The sequence below is a fragment of the Vigna umbellata genome, chromosome 10 (assembly GCF_029865625.1).
Source record: "Vigna umbellata cultivar VRB3 chromosome 10, Vumbellata_1.0, whole genome shotgun sequence".
NCBI lineage: Eukaryota > Viridiplantae > Streptophyta > Magnoliopsida > Fabales > Fabaceae > Vigna > Vigna umbellata.
In genome coordinates, this window is record NC_142174.1 from 14,161,942 (window position 1) to 14,185,799 (window position 23,858).

A 23,858-nucleotide genomic window follows, 5' to 3' on the forward strand; every position below is an offset into this window, starting at 1 on the left:
ACAAATTTTTTTTTCCACTACCCACATGCTACTCATACAAATATATGTTAAAAAATACCTACAAATATTTTAAAATTCATAAATATTTTAAAACTCAATGATACCAGTAGATATCCGCAAATATTTTAAAAAAAATTATTAATTTTTAAAATAAATTTTAAATGAAAAAAAAAATAAATATAAAATATAATATAAATAAAATTTTAATTTTAATTTTAATAAAATTTCACTTAATAAAATGTAAATTATTGTTTTTTAGATTTTATGGGTAACAGATACTCGCGGAAATGGGTAATATAATACTCAAATCCGACTTGTTTATAAGCAGTTATTACCTGTTACTTGCGGGTACCAACTTTATGTCGCAAATTTTATTTGTAGAGGCATCCGGACAAGGATATTTTTGTCATTGTTTAATCATAGATATGATCTCTAATTTTGTGACTTTTCTCAAATAGATTTATCACTCTTGTGTTTTGTCTCAATTTAGTCTTTATATTTGGAAATTTGAAGCAATTATGTCTTTACCCTTAATTTCGTACTAACATCGCTAATGAGAGTGTCACGTTTCAATTCATAGTTTTTTTTAATATATATATATATATATATATATATATATATATATATATATATATATTATTTTTAAGTTGTCACATGTCAAACTACGTGGTAATGATAGTATGACATGACACTGATAGTGTCACGTGTCACTGTCAGAGCATGTGTCATTGCATTAGTCTCAGTTTGATTCTGTATTTTGATTTTGTCTCAATTTAATCTTTTAAAAAAAATAAACATTTTTATCCCTCCCAAAATTCAAACAAAATTTAATTTGCATATAAATCTTTACAAATATTTTTATTAAATTTTTTTAACAATATTAAGTTTATTTATATTTATATTTAGTTAATTATGTTATGAGAGTAGTTGTGAATAAGAGTGAATCAAGAGTGTTAGTGTTTGAGAGTAGATAAAAGTTTTGTGTGATCAAGTCAGTTGTGTAGTACTTCAAAGAGAATATAAGATTATGTAGTTAAGCTCGACTTGGTTCGGTTTAGTTGGACTCGGCTTGGCTCGATTCGACTTGGGTGGGTTCGATTTGATTCGATTTGGTTCAACTTGAATTAGTTTGATTTGGTTTCATTTGGTTCGGTTCACACTATAATTGTTATGTGACACTAATTTACTTATAAAATATCAATAGTTTTTTAATTAATAAAATTATAAATTATATATATTCAGGATTGTTTTATGTTTAATTTTTTTTTTCAAATTTAATTATCTTCAAAATGTAGTATTTTTTAAATTAAAATAGTTAATTTATCAATTTAAATATTTAAATGACCGTTTTTATTCGACATTTTTTTAAATTTTTTTCAAATAATATTTAAAGTTAAAATAATTATTTATTATAAAAAATCCATTTATAAAGTAAGTAATGTTTTTTTTGTAATTATAAGAAAAGTATATACACGATTCAAAGGAGGATGTATGTTTTCCTTTTTTTTCAATATTAATTGAAAAAGAAAAGATATATTCAGAATTTAATTATCGACATTTATTTTAAAAACAGGCTTACTTGTTAAAACAGATGAGAAAACGGTTTGGTTTTATGACTTTTTTGTGTTGAAAAAAATTATTGTATGAAAAAAAAAAACAAAGGAAAGGTCACGTGATAGCGTGTGGGGGCATAATAGCGTGATTCTCACGCGTGATAAGGAAGAGAGTTTTTGAATCCCTGACGGAGAGAGAATATAAAGGGACAGTTTTAGATGAATTCAAGAGCTTTGGTTTTATTGTAGAGAGAAGGAAGCGGTGCAGAAAACAGAGTTTGTTGAGTTGGTGTTGTATTTGTAGTGGAAGCAACTATAGGTGCAGAGAGCGAGGGTTTGGTAAAATCAATTGTTTATACTATTTACTCATCCAACAAACAGAGATATATAAAGTCAGAAAAATCATCTTTTCATTATTGTTTCTCTACTCTGCTTCTTCAGGTTTTAGGAGCGGAGAATTCACACACCGAAACATGTCTGGTATCGCCCGTGGACGTCTTGCTGAGGAGCGAAAATCTTGGCGGAAGAACCATCCACATGTTCGTATCGTAAAACTTTTCCCTAATTTTTTTTTCTCTGCCTATTTCTCTTTAATTTTGTATTCCACTTTCGTTACAATCTATGTTTGTTTATCTTAATTTAGGGTTTCGTTGCCAAACCGGAGACCCTCCCTGATGGCACCGTCAATTTGATGGTCTGGCATTGCACTATTCCTGGCAAGACTGGGGTGCGTTATTTTCTTTTTTATTGTATCCCCTTCTCCATGCACTTTTTCTGCTTTTATCTTCAATGATAGCATGAACTACCTTTGGCTTTTATCGATTTTGTACTTGGTGCTCGTTTCCTAGTGGTTTAGGGATTGGAAGTAAACTGTAGGTCTTGATCTTTCCCATCCATGAATTTTGTATCGATGGAGCACGGTTAATAATTTTCAGGTTTATAAAGTTTGCTTAACATGTTAGTAATGGTGTGCCCTCTAGGACTTTTGTGCTTTAGAGCCTTACATGTGACGACAGGAAATTTTCTTATCAGTTGAATGGAATTGTTGGTGGTATGGACAGCAGAAATGTAAGTTTGTGCGGCGCATAGTTTGAGGATGTTAAAGATCTTTGGAACTCTTCTAGTTGTGTGATGCTTCAGGCTTAATCCTTAGACATAAATTTGATAAGGCACATGATATGATAATCCGTATTTTTAGTTGGCATGGTATTTCTAGCATATTTCTCATGTAAAGGTACATCTCAAACGTGTGATTAGGGTAGAACCTGATAGCCCATAAACTTGACTGGGATAGACTTCTAATGACTTTGATATCGTCTTAAAAAACTGAAATTTAAGCCTCAACTTCACAGTATACTATGATGTGGCCTTACTTCTAGTCGACATCTTTAGTATATTCCTTTCTGCTGAGAACTGACAATCACAAGTGATAGACTAGATATTTGGAAGTGGTCCGGGGTAATGATCCTATTTTGGGTGATACATTTTAAGAAAGTGTACTTTGAAGTCTAGCTCAACCTAGCCAAGCCGACATGATAAAGGGATGATATATTATAATCAATATGAGATCTCCAACAAGCTTCTTTTTGTTTTTCTTTGTTTAATGCACCACTTATAATGTAATGAACTAAGTAATAATGGTAACTCAAATAACTATATAAACTATTTGTATAACAATCACGTGGAGCCTGGTCTCCGGCTTCAGAAAGAGCATCAATGAGGGCTTTGATGCGAAATATGTATTCTTTAACAGTGCTATTTTCTAGAAATGGAGGATGAAGTTCAGATCTGAGTTGTCTTGCTCTGGCTCAAGTTTTATGATGGGACTACAAGTGTATTTTGTGCCTCACTTTATAAGAATGTGTTCATCCAAGAACCCTGGGCAAGCAATAGAATTCAATAAGGATGATTGAAGCTGCTCTAGAAGCAATTAGTCGTGCTTTTCCAAAGCTAGATATGCTGGATTGACGTGATTTTGACTAAAATTACTTTTAAAAACAAAAACGACAGGAACATAAAGAGAATCAACAAACTGACGAAGGCTATGTGCTCTGATAACAGTTTCAATTTTCTGTATAGATCACCACCGGAATTGAAGAAGAAACATCCATCAATATTTCTAGTAAAAGCCATGATAAAGGGTCAACGTGCTCTGTTACCATGATATTAAGCACTGATAAACTGATCTTATTAGGTATGGTCAAGAATACAGACAGGACAGTGAAACTCTGTTTACAGAAAACTACTTACATATATATAGATGTGTGTGAGCATATTTACAGGATAAGTTAGTCATATCTGTTTAACTAAAACATTTCTCTAACCACATAGGAAAAAAACTATAGTAACTGCCTCAAACAGTTACACTAAACCAGAACAAAGACATACAGCTGTAAGAACATAAGCAACCAGTAACATTGTCTAACAGAGGATACACTCACAATATTAAACTAAATAGTAATAGTACTAAAAACTAAATAGCTCATGACATAATATTGAATTAATATAGTAAACTGAAATAATAAATGAAATTTTTCTGAATAGTGACTGTCCCACTATATTGATTGTGTGGTCTGCTTCTCTGTATTGCTATCCAAGATTTAAAACACCGTAAGTCCTGTACATGGGTATTTAGCTATATATTGGTTAATAGTCAACATATTATGCTTGAAAAAGATTAACAGCATTTCCCCTGAGATGATTTGTGTGCTGTTTTTTTTTTCCATTATTTGGGCTATTAAATGGGAAATATGATTTTATGGCTCTTATATTTGCTTATTGTCTTGACTTTTATGTGCTTGATCGTTCACAGTGGCATTCTGTGCCTTCTAGGATGTCCTGGTTTTTATATTTTGGGATGTGATTGGAGGAATTTTCAACATATAACTTATTACCAAAATATAGATAGCAGGATAGAAAACAAGAAGTAGAACAGTGAAGTGTTTTAGATTAAGTGTTATGGATTTTAGTACGCATTGATTTTGAAATCTAGTATGGTTTAAATGGGTGTGATATATTAACAAATCTACCAAAGAGATCTAGTTTCAACACATCATCTACCAATAATTCTTTTGGGGGTGATATATCGTGCTGCAGCACCCTGCTACTCCTCTAAGGACCTTTATATCACGGGGCTTTCACATTTTAAAATCTGATGTAGCTTTTCAAATACAGATTGTTCATTAATATATAATAAATTTAATAGTGGAATAGTTGTTATAAATTTTGTTATTGTTCTATTATATTGTAATAGATGAAAACCTCTTATCTGCTATAGGTAGCTTAATATTGACCTTTTGCATTCTTTTGCATTTAACATGGTCAAGGTCATGAAAATTACTCAAAATATTTAATCCCTTAGAGCTTATGCCAGTGAATCATGCTCAATGACTTCGAATATGTTGGATTAGACTTGCATCTGAATGAGCAAGACGCTTGTTTATTTCATTGAAATTATTCTTTATGTCATTTGTTGCAGACTGATTGGGAGGGTGGATATTTCCCACTGACAATGCATTTCAGTGAAGATTACCCTAGCAAGCCTCCAAAGTGTAAATTCCCTCAAGGTTTCTTTCACCCTAATGTGTATCCATCTGGAACTGTTTGCTTGTCTATACTTAATGAAGATAGTGTAAGTATATCCTTCTGATAATTGCATGACATCTTGAAGCTTGTATTAAGTTATTCTACATGTTTTTCAGTGTATACACATATATTTATAGAATCATTCTTTTACATTTAGGGGTGGAGACCAGCTATAACAGTGAAGCAGATTCTTGTGGGCATCCAAGACCTGCTTGATCAACCTAATCCTGCTGACCCTGCCCAGACAGAGGGTTATCATCTATTCATCCAGGTAGCTAACCTGAAAACACCACGAACTGTGTGCCTATACTTGTTTTCAAAGGGTAAAGGAAGGGCTGTCATAATTAGTCAATGCAAAATGGGGGATGGCAGTTTTCTAACTTTATGAATATGCAGTTCATGCTCACGCATGCACTAATAATTGGTAATATACTCGCACTTCTTGTCGGATCTTTTTTCGTTGAACATAGCGCAATATGAGAAAGGGTGAGCTTCTTTGCCAATTTGGTGGGCACACACACACATAAATGATGTTTTGAAATTTTTCTTATAATTAATTTGTATATGAATTTATAATCCTTTCTTTAACATAATTCATATATATTCATTTTTTCTTTCAACTTTTAATTTTATATTATTATTTTACGATGTTGGAGACGGGAACCTAAATTACCCCGACGGAGAATGGGGAGAGGCAGTACTGACACCTTCCTCGTACTGTCGTATGGGGTTTTTGTTATGCGTTCATTACCAGAGTAGAGTCCTTATAGATGTTTCTTTGTGCAGGATGCGACTGAATATAAGAGAAGAGTCCGGCAGCAGGCAAAGCAATATCCACCTCTTGTCTAGTTCTATGTTTGTTCACTTTAGGAAACTATTCTAGTATGTTAGTTGTTGTCAGTTATTTATTGTTCCGTGTTGAAACTGTTATGTGATTGTTAGCTGCCATAATATGCAGACTCCATGGTTTTAATTGTTTCTGCTTACTCTCAGGTCTGGATAACGTGTTAATATATTACAATGTGAAAGTCAACCAATAATACTTGTTGGCGACACTTTCTGTGCCTCATGTTAGCTGGCACATTTCGATGTGAATGGATGATTTACTGTGATGAATTATATGATATTATGACTCCTACCGTGGTACTTTCTATTCAGAAAATTTGTTGTTTCTACACTGGATATCAAATCTAGACCTATTAGCCAATTGATTTGTCATTTTTCAGTATTCATGTCCACAATTGCTGTACAAATTATCACTGAAAATTTTCTATTTAAGTGACGGCAGTTGCCGAATGGGGGACTCATTATATGCTAGTTATTCACATGTTAGTTTTTAGTTATTCACGGTGTTGAGAGGTATGGCTTATGTATGACGTAAATTCACGCGATGCTACCTGAATGTGATTTGAATCTTAGAAAGGGAAGTGGAATTGCTACAATTGATGTTATTGCCTGGCTACTATATTTTTAGCTCGAAATGCTTATATTCTAATTACTGAAGATCAATTAGCCTTTTTGTATTATTGCTTTGAATGGCTTATTATTGATGCTGAAATGTAACTGGAATAAGTAAGCTTCCCATTTCTGGTGAGTGCTGCCTCCCAGTTTATAAATTATAAAAAGATATATGAGCTGAGCCTTCGATGTAAAAGTACCAGAGACTCTATATTAGGTTGGATATGGTCCAGTTCTTAGACGCAGTTCAAGTGACACAGACCGATGTGTTTTAATTAAAAAATTAAGAAAAAATAATGTATTAATATCGTGCCTTTATAAATCTTGACAGCTCTCCGACGCTTCCATTCTTGACGGAAGAGAAAGGTCGCTGTGCATTGTAATTTTTATCGACTTGTGTTTTTTTTTTACACTTTTGACCCAACTTATTGTATAATTATATTATTCTGTGTTCCTTTTTATTCTTAATTTGAATCACTGGTTTTTTATTCTCATTTGAATCAAACATCAATAATGTTTCTTATTTTTTAATTTAAATATTTTTTTTTCAAAAGATAATAATTTAAACTCTTACTTGAAATGCAATACTGAGAGAAGATAAATTAAACTCTCAAAACGCTCTTTTGCAAAGCTTATACCGATATTAAAAATAATAACATTATATTAAATTATTACGCCAATTAGAATAGTTAATTTAATATTATTTTAACAAATATCCTAATATATTAGGGCACAAACAATTTTAAATTTGTGATATATTGTTATACTTTTTTATATTCAAGAAATTACTTCATAATGCTTTTATATATGATTTTTTTTTCATGAGATATTAAAAGGAAAATACGCACTTAGTGCATAACTCTATTTTGTTCGAAGAAAATAGAAACAACATTTAATCTCACAATAAATTTAATGAGATAAGATATGCATTTTTCTATATGTTAAATTTATTATTTTTAGATAATATATATAATCTTAAGAGAAAAGAGATATTATAAAAATAATGTGACACTGTCATTCACCGTATTATCTAATATCAATAATATAGATTTTTATCATAACAAAAAAATATCTAATAAAATAATATAGCAGTTTTATCATAACAAAAAGAATAAATTGGAAAACTGAAATTTCCTCTTCCACAATGACATCATTTTGTAGTAAAGGTACGTATTTCAAAATTTAAATCTCCCATAAACCACCAAATTCTCTTATACAAAAACCTTTCCTTAAAGTTTAACGTATATTTAAAGAAAAATATCTAAGCAATTATAAAAAACACTAATAATATCAATTTGGAATCTAAGTACATTTGTGAAAATAGAAACAATTAATCTACTATGTGGCGTCAAAATGAATATAATATAAGATATCATATTGAATAAATCCCACAATTATTAAAATAAAAAACCCTAGTAAGCTTTTGTGTAATTATATATATATATATATATATATATATATATATATATATATATATATATATATATATATATATATATATATATATATATATATATATATATATATATATATATATATATATATATGGGGTTTGCTAACGAGCGTACGCCTGTTTTTCAGTTGGTACATTTTAGCAATGTGTACCGGGGTTTAGTAGACAAAAATACCCTTATATATCATGGATTCTAAGTTTTAAGGTTAAGGGTATTTTAATAATTTTCACAGAAACCCCCCAAACCCTTACTCACCTCTCTGATTCCTCTTAATCCTTTCTCTTTCATCTTTCTCACTTCAATCTTTTCTCTGTCATCCCTACTGTAGCCCCAATTGAAAAAATCAGAAACACTTGTCGTTAAACAAGCTTACAAAAAAATGATTTTGTAATGAGTTTTGATCTTATAATTTTTGTCTTATATAATTTTATCCAATTTTCACAAGCATAAACGAATTGGTAATTGACCTGGAAAAAAATCAGAAATACTTGTTCTTAAACAATTTCTTACAAAAAATGATTTTATAATGAGTTTTTATTTTACAATTTTTGTCTTATCTAATTTTATCTAATTTTCACAAGCATAATGACATCAAAGAAATTGATAATTGACCTGAAAAAAATCAGAAACACTCGTTGTTAAACAATTTCTTACAAAAAATGACTTTATAATGAGTTTTCATTTTATAATTTTTGTCGTATATAATTTTATCTAATTTTCACAAGCATAATGACATCCGAAAGAATTGGTAATTGACCTGGAGGGTTTTTTTAGAGATGATGATTCAACATATGCAGATGATGAAATTAGAGAGATTAGTGAAGATGGTGAAATTGAAAAGATCTTGAATGAACTTTTGTCTGAAGGTGAATATGTCAATGACTCAACTCTTTACAAAGGCAAATTGTTTAAAGACAAGTGTTTCTGATTTTTTCAATTGGGTTTACAGTAGAGATGAGAGAGAAAAGGTTGGAGTGAGAGAGATGAAAGAGAAAGGATTGAGAGGAATCAGAGAGGTGAGTAAGGGTTTTGGGGGTTTCTTTTTTTTTTTAAGTTTTGAGAGTGAAAATTATTAAAATACCCTTAACCTTAAAACTTAGAATCCATGATATATAAGGGTATTTTTGTCTACTAAAATCCGGTACACATTACTAAAATGTACCAACTGGCAAACCCATATATATATATATATATATATATATATATATATATATATATATATATATATATATATATAAACCAATTATCTATATTTTTCTTTTAACGACCAATTGGATAAAATTTTCATTTTCTATAATTTTTTTAATTTAATGGCATATTCGTCTCATTGTTAATGTTATATATGCGTGTTTGTATACATGTGACCTATATTACACTACAAGTTCCATAAACTGAAGTTTGAAAATATTTTTATCATTAAAATTTGGTGTCAAATGGACGTCAAAAAATAAAAGTAGTGTCAAACAACCATTTTCGCAAATTAAAATTCCTTTGTTCTGACACAAGAACTTTTAAACCCACAGTTTCGAGGCATAAATTTTTTTATTTAAATTCCTTAATTAAACTCGGAAAATTCAAACACGTTTTCTCATTGTTTTTCCCTTCACCTTTTGCATGGCACCCTCCACCTTTTTCGGAAGCATCTTGTCTTGTACTTCCCGCACAGACAATCTGTATGCTATCAAATCCCAGTTGCAGCTTCTGCTACCTCAAACACTCTACTTATTTTATTCATCTCATCAAATAAAAACATTCCCATAAGAGTCAACGGTTAAATATAGTGAAAAACTATATTTAACATGGTATCAGAGTAGGTTTTCTGATCTCTTCCCTCTCTACATTACAAAAAAGAAGGGTATTACCGAAGGTCAGAAGTCCTTGGAAACAACCCAAAATCGTCGGTAAAAGGTAATTACCGAAGGCTTATCGACGGCCAAAGAGCCTTCGGTAAATCCCTTGTCGCTAACATTTACCGAGGGCTTTTGCCCTTCGGTAATTACCGAGGGCCAAAAGCCTTCGGTAATTACCGAGGGCCAAAAGCCTTCGGTAATTACCGAAGGGCAAAAGCCTTCAGTAATTTGCGAAGGGCGGAGAGCGGGATTTCAGATTTGAGCAGAGCGGGATTTCAAATTTGGGCAGAGAGAGGGATTCCAAATTTGCGCAGAGGAGAGAGGGATTCCAGATTTTGGTAATTTGGGGAGAGAGCCCTCACTCCCATTCCCACGTTGTAACCGTCCACGAGACTCACATCGTAGAAGTCCTTGTTACCGTTGCCGGAGCTTCCGATCTTGAACTCCACCAGCGTCACCGGCAGGACTCCTCCACCGATGCATTTAAGTCCCCCCGCACAGTCTTCGGTGGCGCATGATTGGCGAAGCTCATCGGGACTCCCCTGAACCCTGCCGCACCCAACCACTCCCCCCATGACCTTCTCTCCTCCAGCTCTTCACCCGTCCGATATATCCGGGCCAGCGAGCCAACTATCCTTGGGCCTAAGAAAATCCGCTCTACAAGGGCCCTGGCCCGCCCCTGCATCGGAAACCCAGCCTCCAGCGAGTCAAACACCGTCGAGTAGTGATGCAGCGAGTCCATGAACCTTCCCACGAACCCTCCCACACTGGACCCCAGCTCTTCCTCCACCAAAGTCACCAGCCTCGGCTTCAACTCTTTCGCTCCACTCAAAAACGACGCAATCGAATCGGGCGCACGGTAACTCAGGTGCGGCAAGTTTAACATACAGTTAAAAACCAAAGCCTCTCCGCGAACCAGCTTCAGAGAGGAAGGTTTAAACGTTTCGTCGGGATCCAACCTGCACTGGTGGAACGTGAACGGCTGCCCAAGGGATGCGGCAAAACCGATGCATCCAGTCCGAGCCCAGAAGCGGCTTGACCAACCGGACGGAGCTGTGAGGTGGACCGACGAACCGGGCTGCAGGGCAAATCCGCCAGAACCGAGAATGTCGGCGCCGTTGCCGGAAAGCGTCCCCTGCAAAACTGTGTAACTACAATGATTCTGGAGAGAAAATACCGTGGCAGATGCTACCTGAAAATGTATAATCCAGACATTGATTAAGAAAAAAATTAGAAAATCGAAAATGCTTGGGTCTTGGGGTTTGGTGTTCTCGTTGGAGAGGAGAGGAAGATGACGTTTTGGAGGAGCAAAGAGGAAGGGTTTCTGAGGAAGGGTTTTGGACGACGAAACTTGAGCTACTGGAAAATGAATTGCAGAGAGGGAATAGCTTGATTTTAACCAAAATACTTCGAAGACATTACCGAAGGCCATAAGCCTTCGGTATTTTATTTCACCACAGCATTACCGAGGGGTCGTAGGCCGTCGGGAAAATGCCGCCGCAAAAACCCACATTTCTTGTAGTGGTAGTAGAGGGTTTCGCCTCTGTAGTAGAGGGTTTCGCCTCTGTAGTAAAGGGTTCCGTCTCTGTAATAGAGGGTTCCGTCTCTGTAGTAGAGGGTTTCGCCTCTGTAGTAGAGGGTTTCGCCTCTGTAGTAGAGGGTTTCGCCTCTGTAGTAGAGGGTTTCGCCTCTATATTGCTGTTCTTGCCTTGTTCTTCCTTTCTTATTGTATCTGCCGCACATATCTGCTGCGTTTATTGCCTCCTTCTCCGCTGCTCTCCTTCATCCACTTCTGAAGTTGAAGTGTTTATTGCCTCCTTCTCCCCTGCTCTCCTTCATCCACTTCTGAAGTTGAAGTGTTTATTGTCTCCTTCTCCGCTGCTCTCCTTCATCCACTTTTGAAGTTGAAGTGTTTATTGTCTCCTTCTCCACTGCTGTTTGTTCATTGAGATGTGATAACCCATCTTTGCTTGCCTCACACTCTTGAAGACAAATCATCTAGTTCAAAATCAAGTTCAATTATTTCAAGCTTGGTTCATACAATTTGTATGCTCCAGCTTGAGGGGGAGTGTTAGAAATATTATATCTTTTATCTTTATCTTTTATCTTTCAGTTAGTTTGTTATTATTTCTTATTTATATTTTGGACTTAACCCATATTTCTTCTATTATAAATAGAGAACCCTACGTGTGTTTAACATAAGGGAGATTAATTCCATATATAATTTTCACTATATTTAACATCAACTATTCTTATATTTCTAATATATTCTTATATTTCTAATAAGGATCTTTCCAGGATCGAGGAATTAAAAGAATCTTTTACTACTACTAATCATATAGTATCGTGTTAAGAAACATTAAAAACATATTTTTCAAATTTTAATTTTTAATCAGTACTCTATAATGTGCTTCCTGTCATCACACATCTCATTCGACTACTTTAAACATAAACTAATCTTTGCTCGCACCACAGTGGTTAGTGTATCTGTAGTATATAAAGAACAAGCATATTTTCATTACAGAAACTGTAACTTTCTTTATATATTTTCTTACATTTTTATTCACAAATTAAAGTAAAAATATAAGGTAATCAAAAGTCATTCACTAATTAAAGTTATATTTTTAGAAAATATAATTAAATAAAGTAAAAATAGTTAAAATTGTTCATATCAGACATTTTAACAAGTCACTTTCATTTAAAATAATTTATTATCAAGCTTGAAATCTGAAGCAAAATACAAACACAAAGTACATTATTCAGTTGTTCTGATGGAGGTGTAATAAAAACGACAAGTGTTGTTGAAAACAGGAAGGAAAAAACCTACATCTCTTCAAAACACAATCAAACAAAATACACATACAAATTACGCTATTAAATTTTTATTCGAAATCACGATATATTGATAACTTTTTTTTAACAACCTTTTAACAACAAATTATGTAGTAGTATTTATCATTGGTCCATTTTATTGATTTGTATATTTAAAAACGGACCAATCACGTGCTAGCAGATAAATTATTATAAAAAAACACGACAGGTCTTATTCAAAACGACGAGGGTAAAAGTGGTGTGAAGGAGCGGGTGAGGTTTCTTGAGCTTTGGAAAGTTTGATCTGGTTGAGTTCTCGAATCAGTTGGTTCAAGTTGTTGTGAGAAGAGCCACCATCCTCTATAGCTCTCTTAGCAGCATCGCTTAGCGTCTTCGCTCTTCTCCTCATATCCTCGCCCTTCTCGCTCATCACCACATCAATGGCGTTTCCAATGTCTTCTGCTTTCACAACTTCGCCACCAAACTCCTTCCAGTTTCTCCACTCTTTTGCCCCCACTGCCACCCCGATTTTCACCACATCCACCACCAGCTTCTCAATGAAAAATTGCTCCGCAAACAGAGGCCACGTCACCATCGGCAACCCCGCATTCACGCTTTCCACCACCGTGTTCCAACCACAGTGAGTAACCAATCCTCCGATCGCAGGATTCTCTAGAATCAGCAACTGCGGCGCCCAACCCCATATCAGATACCCTTTCTTGCTTTCCTCCATTCTCTTCTCAAACTCTTCCAAAAATTTCTCTCCTTCTCCATGCTCATCGTTTTTCCTCACCACCCAAATGAAATCTTTCCCAGAATCTTCAAGGGCACGCGCGATTTCAACAAGCTGGGAGTGTGGAAACTTGGTCATGCTCCCAAAACTAACGTACAAAACAGACTTCTCTGCTTTGGTGTTGATCCACTTAAGCCACCCTTCTTCTTCTCCTTCTTCCTTTTTAGCGTGCCCTCGTACAGCCTTATCCGAAGCATCCTGGTTCGCCCATAACGAAACCGGTCCAACTCCCCAACTCTTGGTCCCCATCACGCCCTTGTAGTGCTCGTAGTAAGCACTCTCGAGGTCGTAGAAACTGTTGAAAACGGACCCGTAGCTCTTTTTTTCTGACTCTTCAATCATTTTCATCAACTCCGTGTACTCGTTCTGAGACCTGAGCCAATCCGGCAACTGCAACCGCGTCATCTCCAACCTGTCGGGCAACCCAGGTATCACAAACCGGTCACTGTCGGATTTAGCTGCAAGATGGGGTGCATACTGCTGCACCATGACCGTAGCGGAACGAGCGAGATAATTTCCGCAGTGAAATATGAGCCTGGGAATGCGAAGCTTGGCGGCGGCTTCGGCAGTCCAAGGGTGGAACATGTCGGTGACGATGAAGTCGGGCCGGAGGTCGTGGAATAGTTGTTCGAACTGAGGTTGGAGAATGGCGAGACCCATGTAGATTCTGGGGGCCATCTCGCGAGGCGTGTCGGCGTTGAAGGCCTCGATCCCCGGTGGAAGCCCCACTTGGGCGGCGGGGAAGGTCACCAAGTGCGTTCTGATGGGGCGGCCGCGACTGGAGTCGAGGTCTACGGACTTCTGGAAAATGGTGGCGTTTTTTGGGGTTGTTATTATGGTGACGTCTACTCCTTTCATGGCGAAGAGCCTGGCAATGTCCACCAGAGGAATTATGTGACTATTCGACAGAAAAGGAAGAAAAATTGACCTTAGCTCACTCTCTTTCCCCATTGCTATGCTAATGTTTTGCTACTTCTGCTTTCTTCAATATTTCATTCTTCTTCCTTTCACTTATATACAGTGCAATTCTTCCCCACTGATACTGTCACATCACACCTTCACTCTTCAGGCCAACACGGGAGGATATGATATTGTTGATATAGAATAGAAGTTTCCATATGTTATATGCATTAAGAACCACACAAAAAAAAATGTTTAAATGTATTCGAATTTTACTTAAGACTTAATTTAATTCAAAAAATGTTTTGTGTGGGCTTAATCATTGAAGCCCGAGTGAATCGAGGCCTTATTTTAAAATTTTATTTCAATCAACTATACATTTTATTCATATAAATGTTCGCCACTTGTGTCACGTGGCTATTATACGTTTTGCATATAGATATTCACCATGTTAAAATGTTATTTTTTAAATATTATTCATATTATTTATTTACAGCACTTTAAAATTTGTTATTTATGGCTAATAAATAGTATATATAAAAAAATGATAACTTTCATGTGAAGTAGTGCAAAATTATTTTTGATAATTTCGACTAATTATTCGTTATGTAAATACAATTCTTATTAAAAAACGTACAGAATCCCTCGTAGTATAAAGAAAATAATAAGATTAAACAGTAATAGTCCAACTTTGTTAACTATTTCCTTAATATATATTTGGAGGTAGGATATTACGACGTTATTAGAATAATGAACATATTATAACCATGTGCAGTAGTAAATAATGTAGATATAGAAAACGGTGGCACCCTCAAAATACAAAATAGATACTTCTGTTGTGTGCCTGTTAATTAACATAAAATACTATAATTTAATTTAATTAAAGGTTTTACATAAATCCATCTAAGATCATAATATGTTAATAATTTTTTTAACAACTTGATTCGCATATTTAAAATCAACCAATCACAAGCTATCGGTTGGAAAAATATTGTCAAAATAAATTATTAAAAAAACTTTTTCGTATATATATATATGGAAACGGAAAACGAGGAGATTAGGTGTGTGGAAGTATAACGTACAAAAGAACAAAATATTAATGATTTCTCAACAGGCACATTTATTTATTTCGTAATTTATTCTTAAACTCTGTTTTTTAATTTTGTATTTAAAAATTGGTTTCGCTATTTTAAAAGCCACTAAAATCGTCTATAAAATTCATATAATTAAAATCATTTTTAATTTAACTTTCATAGCACAAACATTTTAAATAAAATAAAAACTAATTTTAAAAGGCAATACCAAATTTTCAATACAAAGTTACCTATTTCAAAATAAATTACAAAATAGAAAATAATTCATTGAGTAATCAGTAACCAATTTCTCACGTAATTAGAAAAAAAAAACTCATGTGGAGAAATCGGTTATCCCACTCCGTTTCTCAATATGAACATTAAAATGTGAAATTATGATAGATCGTTTATTAGATATTTTACACTTAGGTAACCTTTTAAGTTATTAATCACATCTCATGGCATACCTTTCTTCTTATATTTATCTTATATTTGAAACAACTATGAAAAAAGTTGTTTGAATAAAGTAATTTTCATGTCTTTGGGAGAGTTTGTAATTCTAGTTCTATAATTTAATAGTTGGTTATGAATAGGAGATGAACAACGGAATTATATGAATGTGAAATTGAGTATTTTATTCTCAAAGTATTTTTTTTTTAGTTTTATAAAATTTGTCTGAAATTTTAAGTTATTTATGGCTTAAATGATTTGTTTGAATCCTTCAAATTCAAATGGACCTTTTAACATTGTATTTCCTTTAATTAAATTCATGTTTGAATACATGTTATAATTTAATAAACTACAATTGTATCTAGTCTTCGTTTAGAAATTGAGTATTTCATAAGGTATTTTCTTATATTGCAAGTTAAAAATATATTTCGATGTAGTTGTTTCCAATGGTTTTTCTCAACAAAAATATTCTGACTTACCTAAATTTTTTATATTTATTTGATACTACCTTTCTCTACTTTTTTACTCTCTTGTTTCTTGAAAAAATATAAAAGATTATATTTTTATGACCATTTTACCCTTGTACTTTGTATTAGATGAATGTAAAAGTGTGTCATGATACCATTGTTCTTTTCTCAAATCTAGAAACACTTTCCATAAAACTAAATCTGGAAATATTGAAAGAAAAGGAGATGTAAATATTTTTATTATATTTTTAATGAGATGTAGTTGTAGAATTACAGTTTTTCATGGGGGTATAGGAAGAAAAAAGAGGGGTGTAGGATGAAATTTCCCTGCAAAATATTTCTGGTAGCAGCGCAATGCCTCTTCATTTATGGGCCAAGCCCATTTGAGCATACTAAGACGTTAATAAAATGAAATTTCAAAGCCCACAAACTGAATGAAACAATTGAGAAAAAAATAAACCAAAATTCTAGGGCTTGTCGCGTGTGAACTGAATTCCATGGACGACATGGCTGCCTACTACTCACAGCCCCAACCGGCGGGCCTTCTCACTTACCACCAGTACTATCAACCGCCGCCTCCGCAACCTCCTCCGTTGTTGGCGGTGGTACCACCGCCACCCGGCGCGGTTGTCCCTTCGGCGCACCACGGGCATCCGCCATACGTGGCTCAGCATCAGCAGCAAGCGGTGTTCGGTTCTTATGGCGCTCCTCAACCCTCCACGAACGAGGTTCGCACCCTCTTCGTCGCTGGCCTTCCTGAAGATGTAAAGCCCCGCGAAATCTACAATCTTTTCCGCGAATTTCCCGGCTACGAGTCTTCACATCTCCGGAGTCCCAGCAATTCGTCTCAGGTTAATTGCAATTTTAATTTCTTGGGTATCTTTATTTATGAATTGATGTGAATCGTTTCACTGATGTGGTTTTCGTGTCTTGGCAGCCTTTTGCTTTTGCTGTGTTCGCCAGTCAGCAGTCAGCAATCATGGCAATGCATGCTCTGAATGTGAGGATCTTATCGTAACATTAATTGTTTGTTACTTGTTTTGCTCATTGACATCAAATGCATTTCTCTACGTGGTTTTACTTGTTTTGATTAATGTGGTTTGCAGGGCATGGTGTTTGATCTTGAAAAGGGCTCCACTCTTTTTATTGATCTGGCAAAATCAAACTCTAGATCCAAACGCACTAGGATAGGTATGTGTTTTTATCAGTTCTAAACTCCATTCAAGGAATTTTGTTGTTATTTTTAATATATTTCAGATCTTCCAGTTGAATTTTGTTGATTGATTGACCTTTACAAACAGACGATGAGAGAACCGGTGCCGATAAGAAAGCTAGAAGTCTTGCATCATCATGGGTCACTCCTGATTCTGGTAAGATGTTGTTAGTTTGAAACTTGGTGCGTTGTGGTCTGTATACGTAGAGGTTGTGTGAAGTTTTTTTTTCCAGTTTACTGTTGTTGTGTTATGTTCAGTTCATCGTTTATTCTGTTGCTTTGAGGCCAGTAACTATTGATCACACCAAGGACACTTGCCTATGAGCTCACATTGCACATGTTTTGCACTCTTCGGCACTAGCAGGTGTTAGCAGCATTCACATGCCTGGAATGGGTAATCCTGCTTTCAACACGAACACGTTTGGTTATCCATCTGCACAAAGGTCATCTGCACTACTTAATCACGGTTTATTATGTGGAAGTTGATTGCTTCTATCTTTGATAAAGCACATTTTCCAAACTTACACTGTTAGTTTGAGGTTCCTGTAGAACTCTCCCAATTAGAAGAAAATAACTAATGTGTTTTAAGTAAGGGTAATTCTTTTCAGATTAACCCTTTGTATTTGTTGCAATCTCATCTGATTATTTGTTTCTTTCTTTTTGGTAATAGTCTTGGGAGTGCTGATGGGAATGCTGTGAGTGATGGTCGATACCTGAATATGGTTAGTGTTGTAAATTTTCACAATTTATATGTTTTAGCATAACCATAAAAAGATTTCCAGTATGATGTGATTCAGTTGGTTATATATCCTTGTTAAACTGAAATTGCTCTTTAACTGACTTCAAATTTTTCTTCCCTTTAGATGACTTGGAGAAAAGCTACTCCTAAAATAATGCTTCATCTTTTTGTTTTAGTAATTATCTTTGGAAATAAGTGGTCTGCTTTTCATTTCTATTCTATTTGATTTTTTAATGTGGTAACAATATACAGAACGTATAGAAGTATGGTTATAATTATTCCATACATTATGCTCCCTTTTGCCTCTATTATACAAACAATATCGTTCTATTGTTGGTTCTGGTAATTGAATAACAGTGTGTCTGGTTCACAAGGGGCTATCTTTTATAATTTTAATAGAGGATACGAAAGTAAAATATATTTTTTGGACATTTTGGTATATAAACAGTGCAAATTTCATAAAAGAATTCCCTTTCACTCCAGCCTCTTCTTTTCCCTCCAACCTAACACCGAAAATTTCTTTGGTTATTTGCACTAGTCTTGTTTTCTTGACTACCAAGTAGTGGATGGTCCTTGGGGTGTAATGTGCTTTAAGTGGGGGTACAAACTGGTGTGGAAGTAAGATGGTAAGCTAATCAGAGTTTCTATTCTCTGGTTCAACAGTTCCGCAAGGGATTGGAGCTTACTCTAGCTATGCCCTTGGGTGTAAATTTCATCTCTTTTATTCCTAATCTTCACGAGCTTTGTTTCCAGACTGTGTTGAAACTTCTGTATAATGTTCAGGTCCTTTAGTTCTTTGATTAGGCTGTTCAACTTCAACAGTATAATGCTTTACATGATAATATAGAAGTAACTTTCGGAGATGGCATGATACTTATCTCGTAAAGCTATTCTTCATTCACACAGCCACATATAGCCATTTGTTTGCCATTGATGAAATGTGATTTTATGCAAATATGCAATATATAAGTCAATGTGTTTCTCGTGTTTAAGTATCATGGTCTTCCTCCATGTCATGTATTTGACAGTGCCTTATTTAATCCTAGGACTACACATTTTACCTCAGTAATTGTTTTGTTTCTTATCTTATATGTTGACAGAAGAAGTCTTCATCTCCTTACATTCCTCAAAACTCAACCCCGTGTGCAACTTTATTTGTAGCAAATCTGGGGCCATCTTGTAATGAACAAGAGCTAATGCAAGTGTTTTCTAGGTTGGTAGACATATACGCACATGAGTTGTTTTTGTATTATTAAAATCTGTAGAAGTGTAATTTGGTTTTGTTTTTATATAAAATTTTACATCAGATACCATGGATTTTTGAAGCTGAAGATGCAGAGCACATACGGGGCGCCAGTAGCATTTGTTGATTTCCAGGTTTCTTTTTGTTATTTTATTTTTTCTCTGGATATAACTACTAAATGGGTGTATTTTATCACTCAGCAGCATCTATAAAGCCCTCATACATTACAGGGGATATGGGGGAATGTAAAACATAGTAAAGTACGAAAAGGTTTAGATGCTTTAACAAAAAGTTATATGTAGTATTTGTGAAGAGACATTCGCATTACAAATTGCTCGTTAATACATGAACGTATCAATAATCAATGTGTAATCATCACAGTTGCGTATCTGTCCCCCGTCCATGTCAGAGTATTTTCTTTTACTCTGAGCAGTCACGAAAGTATATACTGCTAACGCCCATAGTATATGTGCAGGATGCCACTAGCTCAACTGAAGCTCTAAACAGTTTGCAAGGCACAATTCTTCACTCTTCGCAAACTGGCGAGGGAATGCGTTTAGAGTATCCTTTGGTCACCTGCGCTTTTGTTCTCATTCACTTCTGTTGTTTGTTTTTTGTGTGATTTCGGTAGTGGTCGAATCTTATTACTGATCCAATGTTTGGTATTGCTTAATAAGAATCTTAGATATGCAAAATCGCGGATGGGCATGCGAAAGAAGCCAAAGTAACTTACATGGTGGAAAATTATAAAATGGAAAAAGGTGAAAAAACACGAGAATCACTCATGATGCCTTCGGGCAGCACAATGAGTTGTTATTTGCGGCTACAACAGAGAATGGAAGCTGGGTTGCTGCCTTCATCCCAAATCCAAATTTTGCAGAACTTGTTCACTGTTTTGAAAATAGAAAATAGGACACAAGTTAAATGCTTGTTGTTCAACAGTCATCGATCTTGTTCCTCGTGTCTTTTATCTACTGTAAATTTATATAGAACTACCTTTTACTTTACAGCTCTTGGAAACCCTGATGAAAATATTATTAATTTTATTTGTATTCTATCTTTTGTTCTTGGGGTAATCTATTTGGTGTAGTTTATATTTGTATAATACAGCTTATAAATTTGATGATGAAATTTAATAGGTAAAACATTCGTCATTTGAGATGGAATCGTTGCCATTTAAACGATATTTAATGAAAACATTAATTTATTTTTAAAGATATATAATTAAAATTAACTTATTTTTAACATTAGTTTTATACTATTTTAAGTTCTAATCAAATTTCTAATAAGCAATTTATAATTAGTGAAAATTGATGTCTTAACCTCATTATAGTTTAACATAAATGATTTTAAAATTTTCTTATTGAAAATATCTTCTCGTTTTCACAATTTCTATTATATATAGTTTAACAAATTCTATAACTTAACGTAATTTTAGCACGTTATAATTATTTCTTTTGTTATTAATAGCAATAAAGAAACCACCGATGTAAAAATATTCTTAAATAATAAAAGTGTAAAATATATATATTTAATAATTATACTATAGTTGAGAAACACAATTACGATACTTTATGGATAAGTATCTATAAGACAGAGGTAAGCATTTGGGTTGCAATGGGCATAACAGTGATTTCTTAAAACATTTATTTCTTTTAAGTGCGATTGATTAATATAATGCCAAAACCAGCGCCATGTCATTCCAATGATTCTAAACTTCCATTCTTTAATGTTTTATTATTTGAAAAAATAAATATACAAATTATAAAGGTGATTTTTCTGATACACAAATAGCTCGATAGGTAATATACATTTCTTTTAAATTTTTTAATTAGAAATTTCATTTTTCAAAATAATAATACATGCCATAATTAATCTGATGGTACTATTTCATTAAATTTCTTGGATATATTTCTTCAGAACCACCAAAACAGTTATAATTTTATATAGTGAAATGCAGAGAGCACGTGAAGATGCAAAAAGAAAACTTGAAGAGTGAGTCATGACACAATTGTCGCGTTCCATTTGTTCTCTAATTTTGATATTTTGTTCCTCAATATATTTCTATTCTTTATGTAAGTGCTCATAAAAAAGTAACTCTTTTATTTATTGTATTAATTAACGTTTATTATCTTTCTTGGAAAGGCCACAAGATTAAACTTCTTAATCTAATCACCCAAAAAAAATTATGTTTTCTTAATCACTCCTACTGCATTGGCGGAGCTTCTTCAACGTAGAAAAGCCATGGTCAGCTGCAGTTTTTACAATTATCATATATATATATATATATATATATATATATATATATATATATATATATATATATATATATATATATATATATATATATATATATATTCTTTTAGTGACAAGATACATTGAGTAGAGAAATATTTACATATGAGAGTTAATTTTCTCTTTATCCGAGTTAAAAAATAAAATAAAATAAAATAATTATTTTCATAATATCGTAAAATAATATATTATAATAAATACAATTATGAAAATAATATCTTACTAATCTCATTAAATCTGATAATTATATATAAAATAATAAATCAAATAAATATTATGTCATTTACCTTTACAATTATCCTTATATTTTTTTTATCCATCTTTGCTAATAAATATAATCATTATTACATGAAGAATCCTTTACAAGTGACTCTCTCTTTCTAAATTCATGTTCAACCTGTCTACGTCATTTTGGACCCAAGCTTTTTTCCGACAGTAACATAGGTTAAGAAAATCAATTATCTTATGTGAACTATGTATGCGTAATAAGAAAATGTGTTGTAACTAAAAAACTGTTTTTTTAGTCCAAATAATTGTATTTGATTATTTGTGATCAATTCAATGGTTAGTAGTTATTCCTCTTGTTAAGATTTTGTTTTTTTCTTACTCTTCATATAATAAGATTTTTTTCTTTATTTTAAACTTAAAAATACTATGTAATTATATTTTGTTTGTAGTTTCTGTGTATAATTTCCGACTATTTATTTTTAAATAATGTTTTATTTTACTTTTTGTCATCATTTTTATAAGAAATATAGATGAAAAAAATTAAAGACAAAAAAATTGCATATATAAAAATTAAACTTGTAGTAACACAGAGAACCTAATTGTTGCATAAAGTAATGGTTGAAATATGCATGTCCCTCATCAAGTATGAAAATTGAAGGTCCAAGGAATATGGAAGTGGCAGAGCATATTCAAGACATTGAATCATCACCAAACATACGATATTTTACAATTTTTTCACATTATCTATATCATCATATAAATGACATTTTCTTTATATATATATACTTTTGATTTATCTTTTAAATATTAATTTTTTAAATTTAAATAATCATTTTATCATTTTTATTTTTTAAATATTTTTCAATATTCAACCATTTTTTAATATGATAATTTTTTTAAAATTTAACTATTTTTTTTAAAACTAAAATAGTTATTTATAATTAAAAATTACTTATAAAATAAATAAAAATTATTTATAATAAAATTTTAAAAACTATTTATTATTTTTATAATTATAATGATAATAAATTTATTATTTTATACTATCATAGAAAAAACTAAAATGTATTTATTTTCACTAGTATATATAATGATATTTATATTGACATGTTTTATGATAATTAATTAATTAATTTAAATTCATATTAACTAATAATTTTTTGAGTTGATTGACCATTTCATTTATTAATTTTTTACAATTATTTGCAGACCATAAGTAATAATTATTTACATTACATAAATAGTACTAATAGTGTGGTTGAATAAAGGTTAATTTTATATTAATAATTAACCAAACAAATTACTTTCTTTAATAATTTCTTTAAATTGATCTAAAAGAAGACACCTCTCAATTTTCCTTCAATCTGAAGGAAAGATAGAATTTTGCGATATTTCCCATCCATTCTCCTGTTTCGTGCATACGAAATAAATTATTAGTGTATAAAAAATGGTTAATATTGTAAGATATTATATTACAAAAAAATTGAAGTGAATAAAAAAAATAAAAAAAAGTTTTTTTGAAAAAAGATAATAAATAAATTAAAATTTATTTGTTATTTATTTCAAGTAAAAATTAATTTCTTATATATAGTTAAAAATTTGTAACCTTTATTCTAAGTTCTAGATTAACTAGTCTTTTATTTTAACAACAATTTAAACAAATAAGATTGGATATATTAAGATAAATAAATCATAATCTTATTTGAAGTAGTTTGTTATATTTTTTATGCTTGATTCAATATCTTT

The 23,858-nt window shown here is 32.6% G+C and overlaps 4 protein-coding genes across 7 annotated transcripts; 2 read left to right on the forward strand and 2 right to left on the reverse strand.

Annotated features, from left to right (window-relative positions):
* Positions 1 to 1,734: 1,734 nt before the first annotated feature.
* On the forward strand, positions 1,735 to 6,262 carry LOC124841442 (SUMO-conjugating enzyme SCE1). Its single transcript, XM_047317714.1, has 6 exons — positions 1,735 to 1,892; positions 1,995 to 2,092; positions 2,197 to 2,280; positions 5,032 to 5,184; positions 5,296 to 5,409; positions 5,925 to 6,262. Exons 2-6 carry the CDS (start codon positions 2,027 to 2,029, stop codon positions 5,985 to 5,987), a joined length of 480 nt encoding a protein of 159 aa, XP_047173670.1. The 5' UTR covers positions 1,735 to 1,892; positions 1,995 to 2,026; the 3' UTR covers positions 5,988 to 6,262.
* A 4,092-nt stretch (positions 6,263 to 10,354) lies between these two features.
* LOC148191973 (protein NODULATION SIGNALING PATHWAY 2-like) lies at positions 10,355 to 11,332 on the reverse strand. The gene has a single exon (XM_088099981.1). The coding sequence runs from the start codon at positions 11,330 to 11,332 to the stop codon at positions 10,355 to 10,357; it is 978 nt and encodes a 325-aa protein (XP_087956107.1).
* Positions 11,333 to 12,660: 1,328 nt separating this feature from the next.
* LOC124841448 (soyasapogenol B glucuronide galactosyltransferase-like) lies at positions 12,661 to 14,562 on the reverse strand. The gene has a single exon (XM_047317727.2). The coding sequence runs from the start codon at positions 14,453 to 14,455 to the stop codon at positions 12,944 to 12,946; it is 1,512 nt and encodes a 503-aa protein (XP_047173683.2). The 5' UTR covers positions 14,456 to 14,562; the 3' UTR covers positions 12,661 to 12,943.
* A 2,267-nt stretch (positions 14,563 to 16,829) lies between these two features.
* On the forward strand, positions 16,830 to 20,644 carry LOC124841447 (RNA-binding (RRM/RBD/RNP motifs) family protein). Of its 4 annotated transcripts, none has more exons than XM_047317723.2 (10): positions 16,830 to 17,245; positions 17,332 to 17,394; positions 17,501 to 17,585; positions 17,696 to 17,764; positions 17,969 to 18,050; positions 18,278 to 18,329; positions 19,447 to 19,559; positions 19,654 to 19,723; positions 20,065 to 20,150; positions 20,275 to 20,644. In XM_047317723.2, the coding sequence occupies exons 1-10, from the start codon at positions 16,892 to 16,894 to the stop codon at positions 20,315 to 20,317; spliced, it is 1,017 nt and encodes a 338-aa protein (XP_047173679.1). In that variant the 5' UTR covers positions 16,830 to 16,891; the 3' UTR covers positions 20,318 to 20,644. The 4 variants fall into 4 exon arrangements, with proteins under 4 accessions (XP_047173679.1, XP_047173681.1, XP_047173680.1 ...); XM_047317725.2 differs by having other exon boundaries at positions 19,450 to 19,559; XM_047317724.2 differs by having other exon boundaries at positions 17,972 to 18,050.
* Positions 20,645 to 23,858: the final 3,214 nt, after the last annotated feature.

Bases quoted from the DNA above. Each gene is read 5' to 3' on its own strand.
- LOC124841442 (XM_047317714.1), top strand. From the start codon at position 2,027: ATGTCTGGTATCGCCCGTGGACGTCTTGCTGAGGAGCGAAAATCTTGG. The intron at 5,185-5,295 runs GTAAGTATATCC...TTTTACATTTAG, and splicing joins CTATACTTAATGAAGATAGT to GGGTGGAGACCAGCTATAAC. The intron at 5,410-5,924 runs GTAGCTAACCTG...TTCTTTGTGCAG, and splicing joins GTTATCATCTATTCATCCAG to GATGCGACTGAATATAAGAG.
- LOC148191973 (XM_088099981.1), bottom strand. From the start codon at position 11,332: ATGGCCTTCGGTAATGTCTTCGAAGTATTTTGGTTAAAATCAAGCTAT.
- LOC124841448 (XM_047317727.2), bottom strand. From the start codon at position 14,455: ATGGGGAAAGAGAGTGAGCTAAGGTCAATTTTTCTTCCTTTTCTGTCG.
- LOC124841447 (XM_047317723.2), top strand. From the start codon at position 16,892: ATGGACGACATGGCTGCCTACTACTCACAGCCCCAACCGGCGGGCCTT. The intron at 17,586-17,695 runs GTATGTGTTTTT...CTTTACAAACAG, and splicing joins ATCCAAACGCACTAGGATAG to ACGATGAGAGAACCGGTGCC. The intron at 19,724-20,064 runs GTTTCTTTTTGT...GTATATGTGCAG, and splicing joins TAGCATTTGTTGATTTCCAG to GATGCCACTAGCTCAACTGA.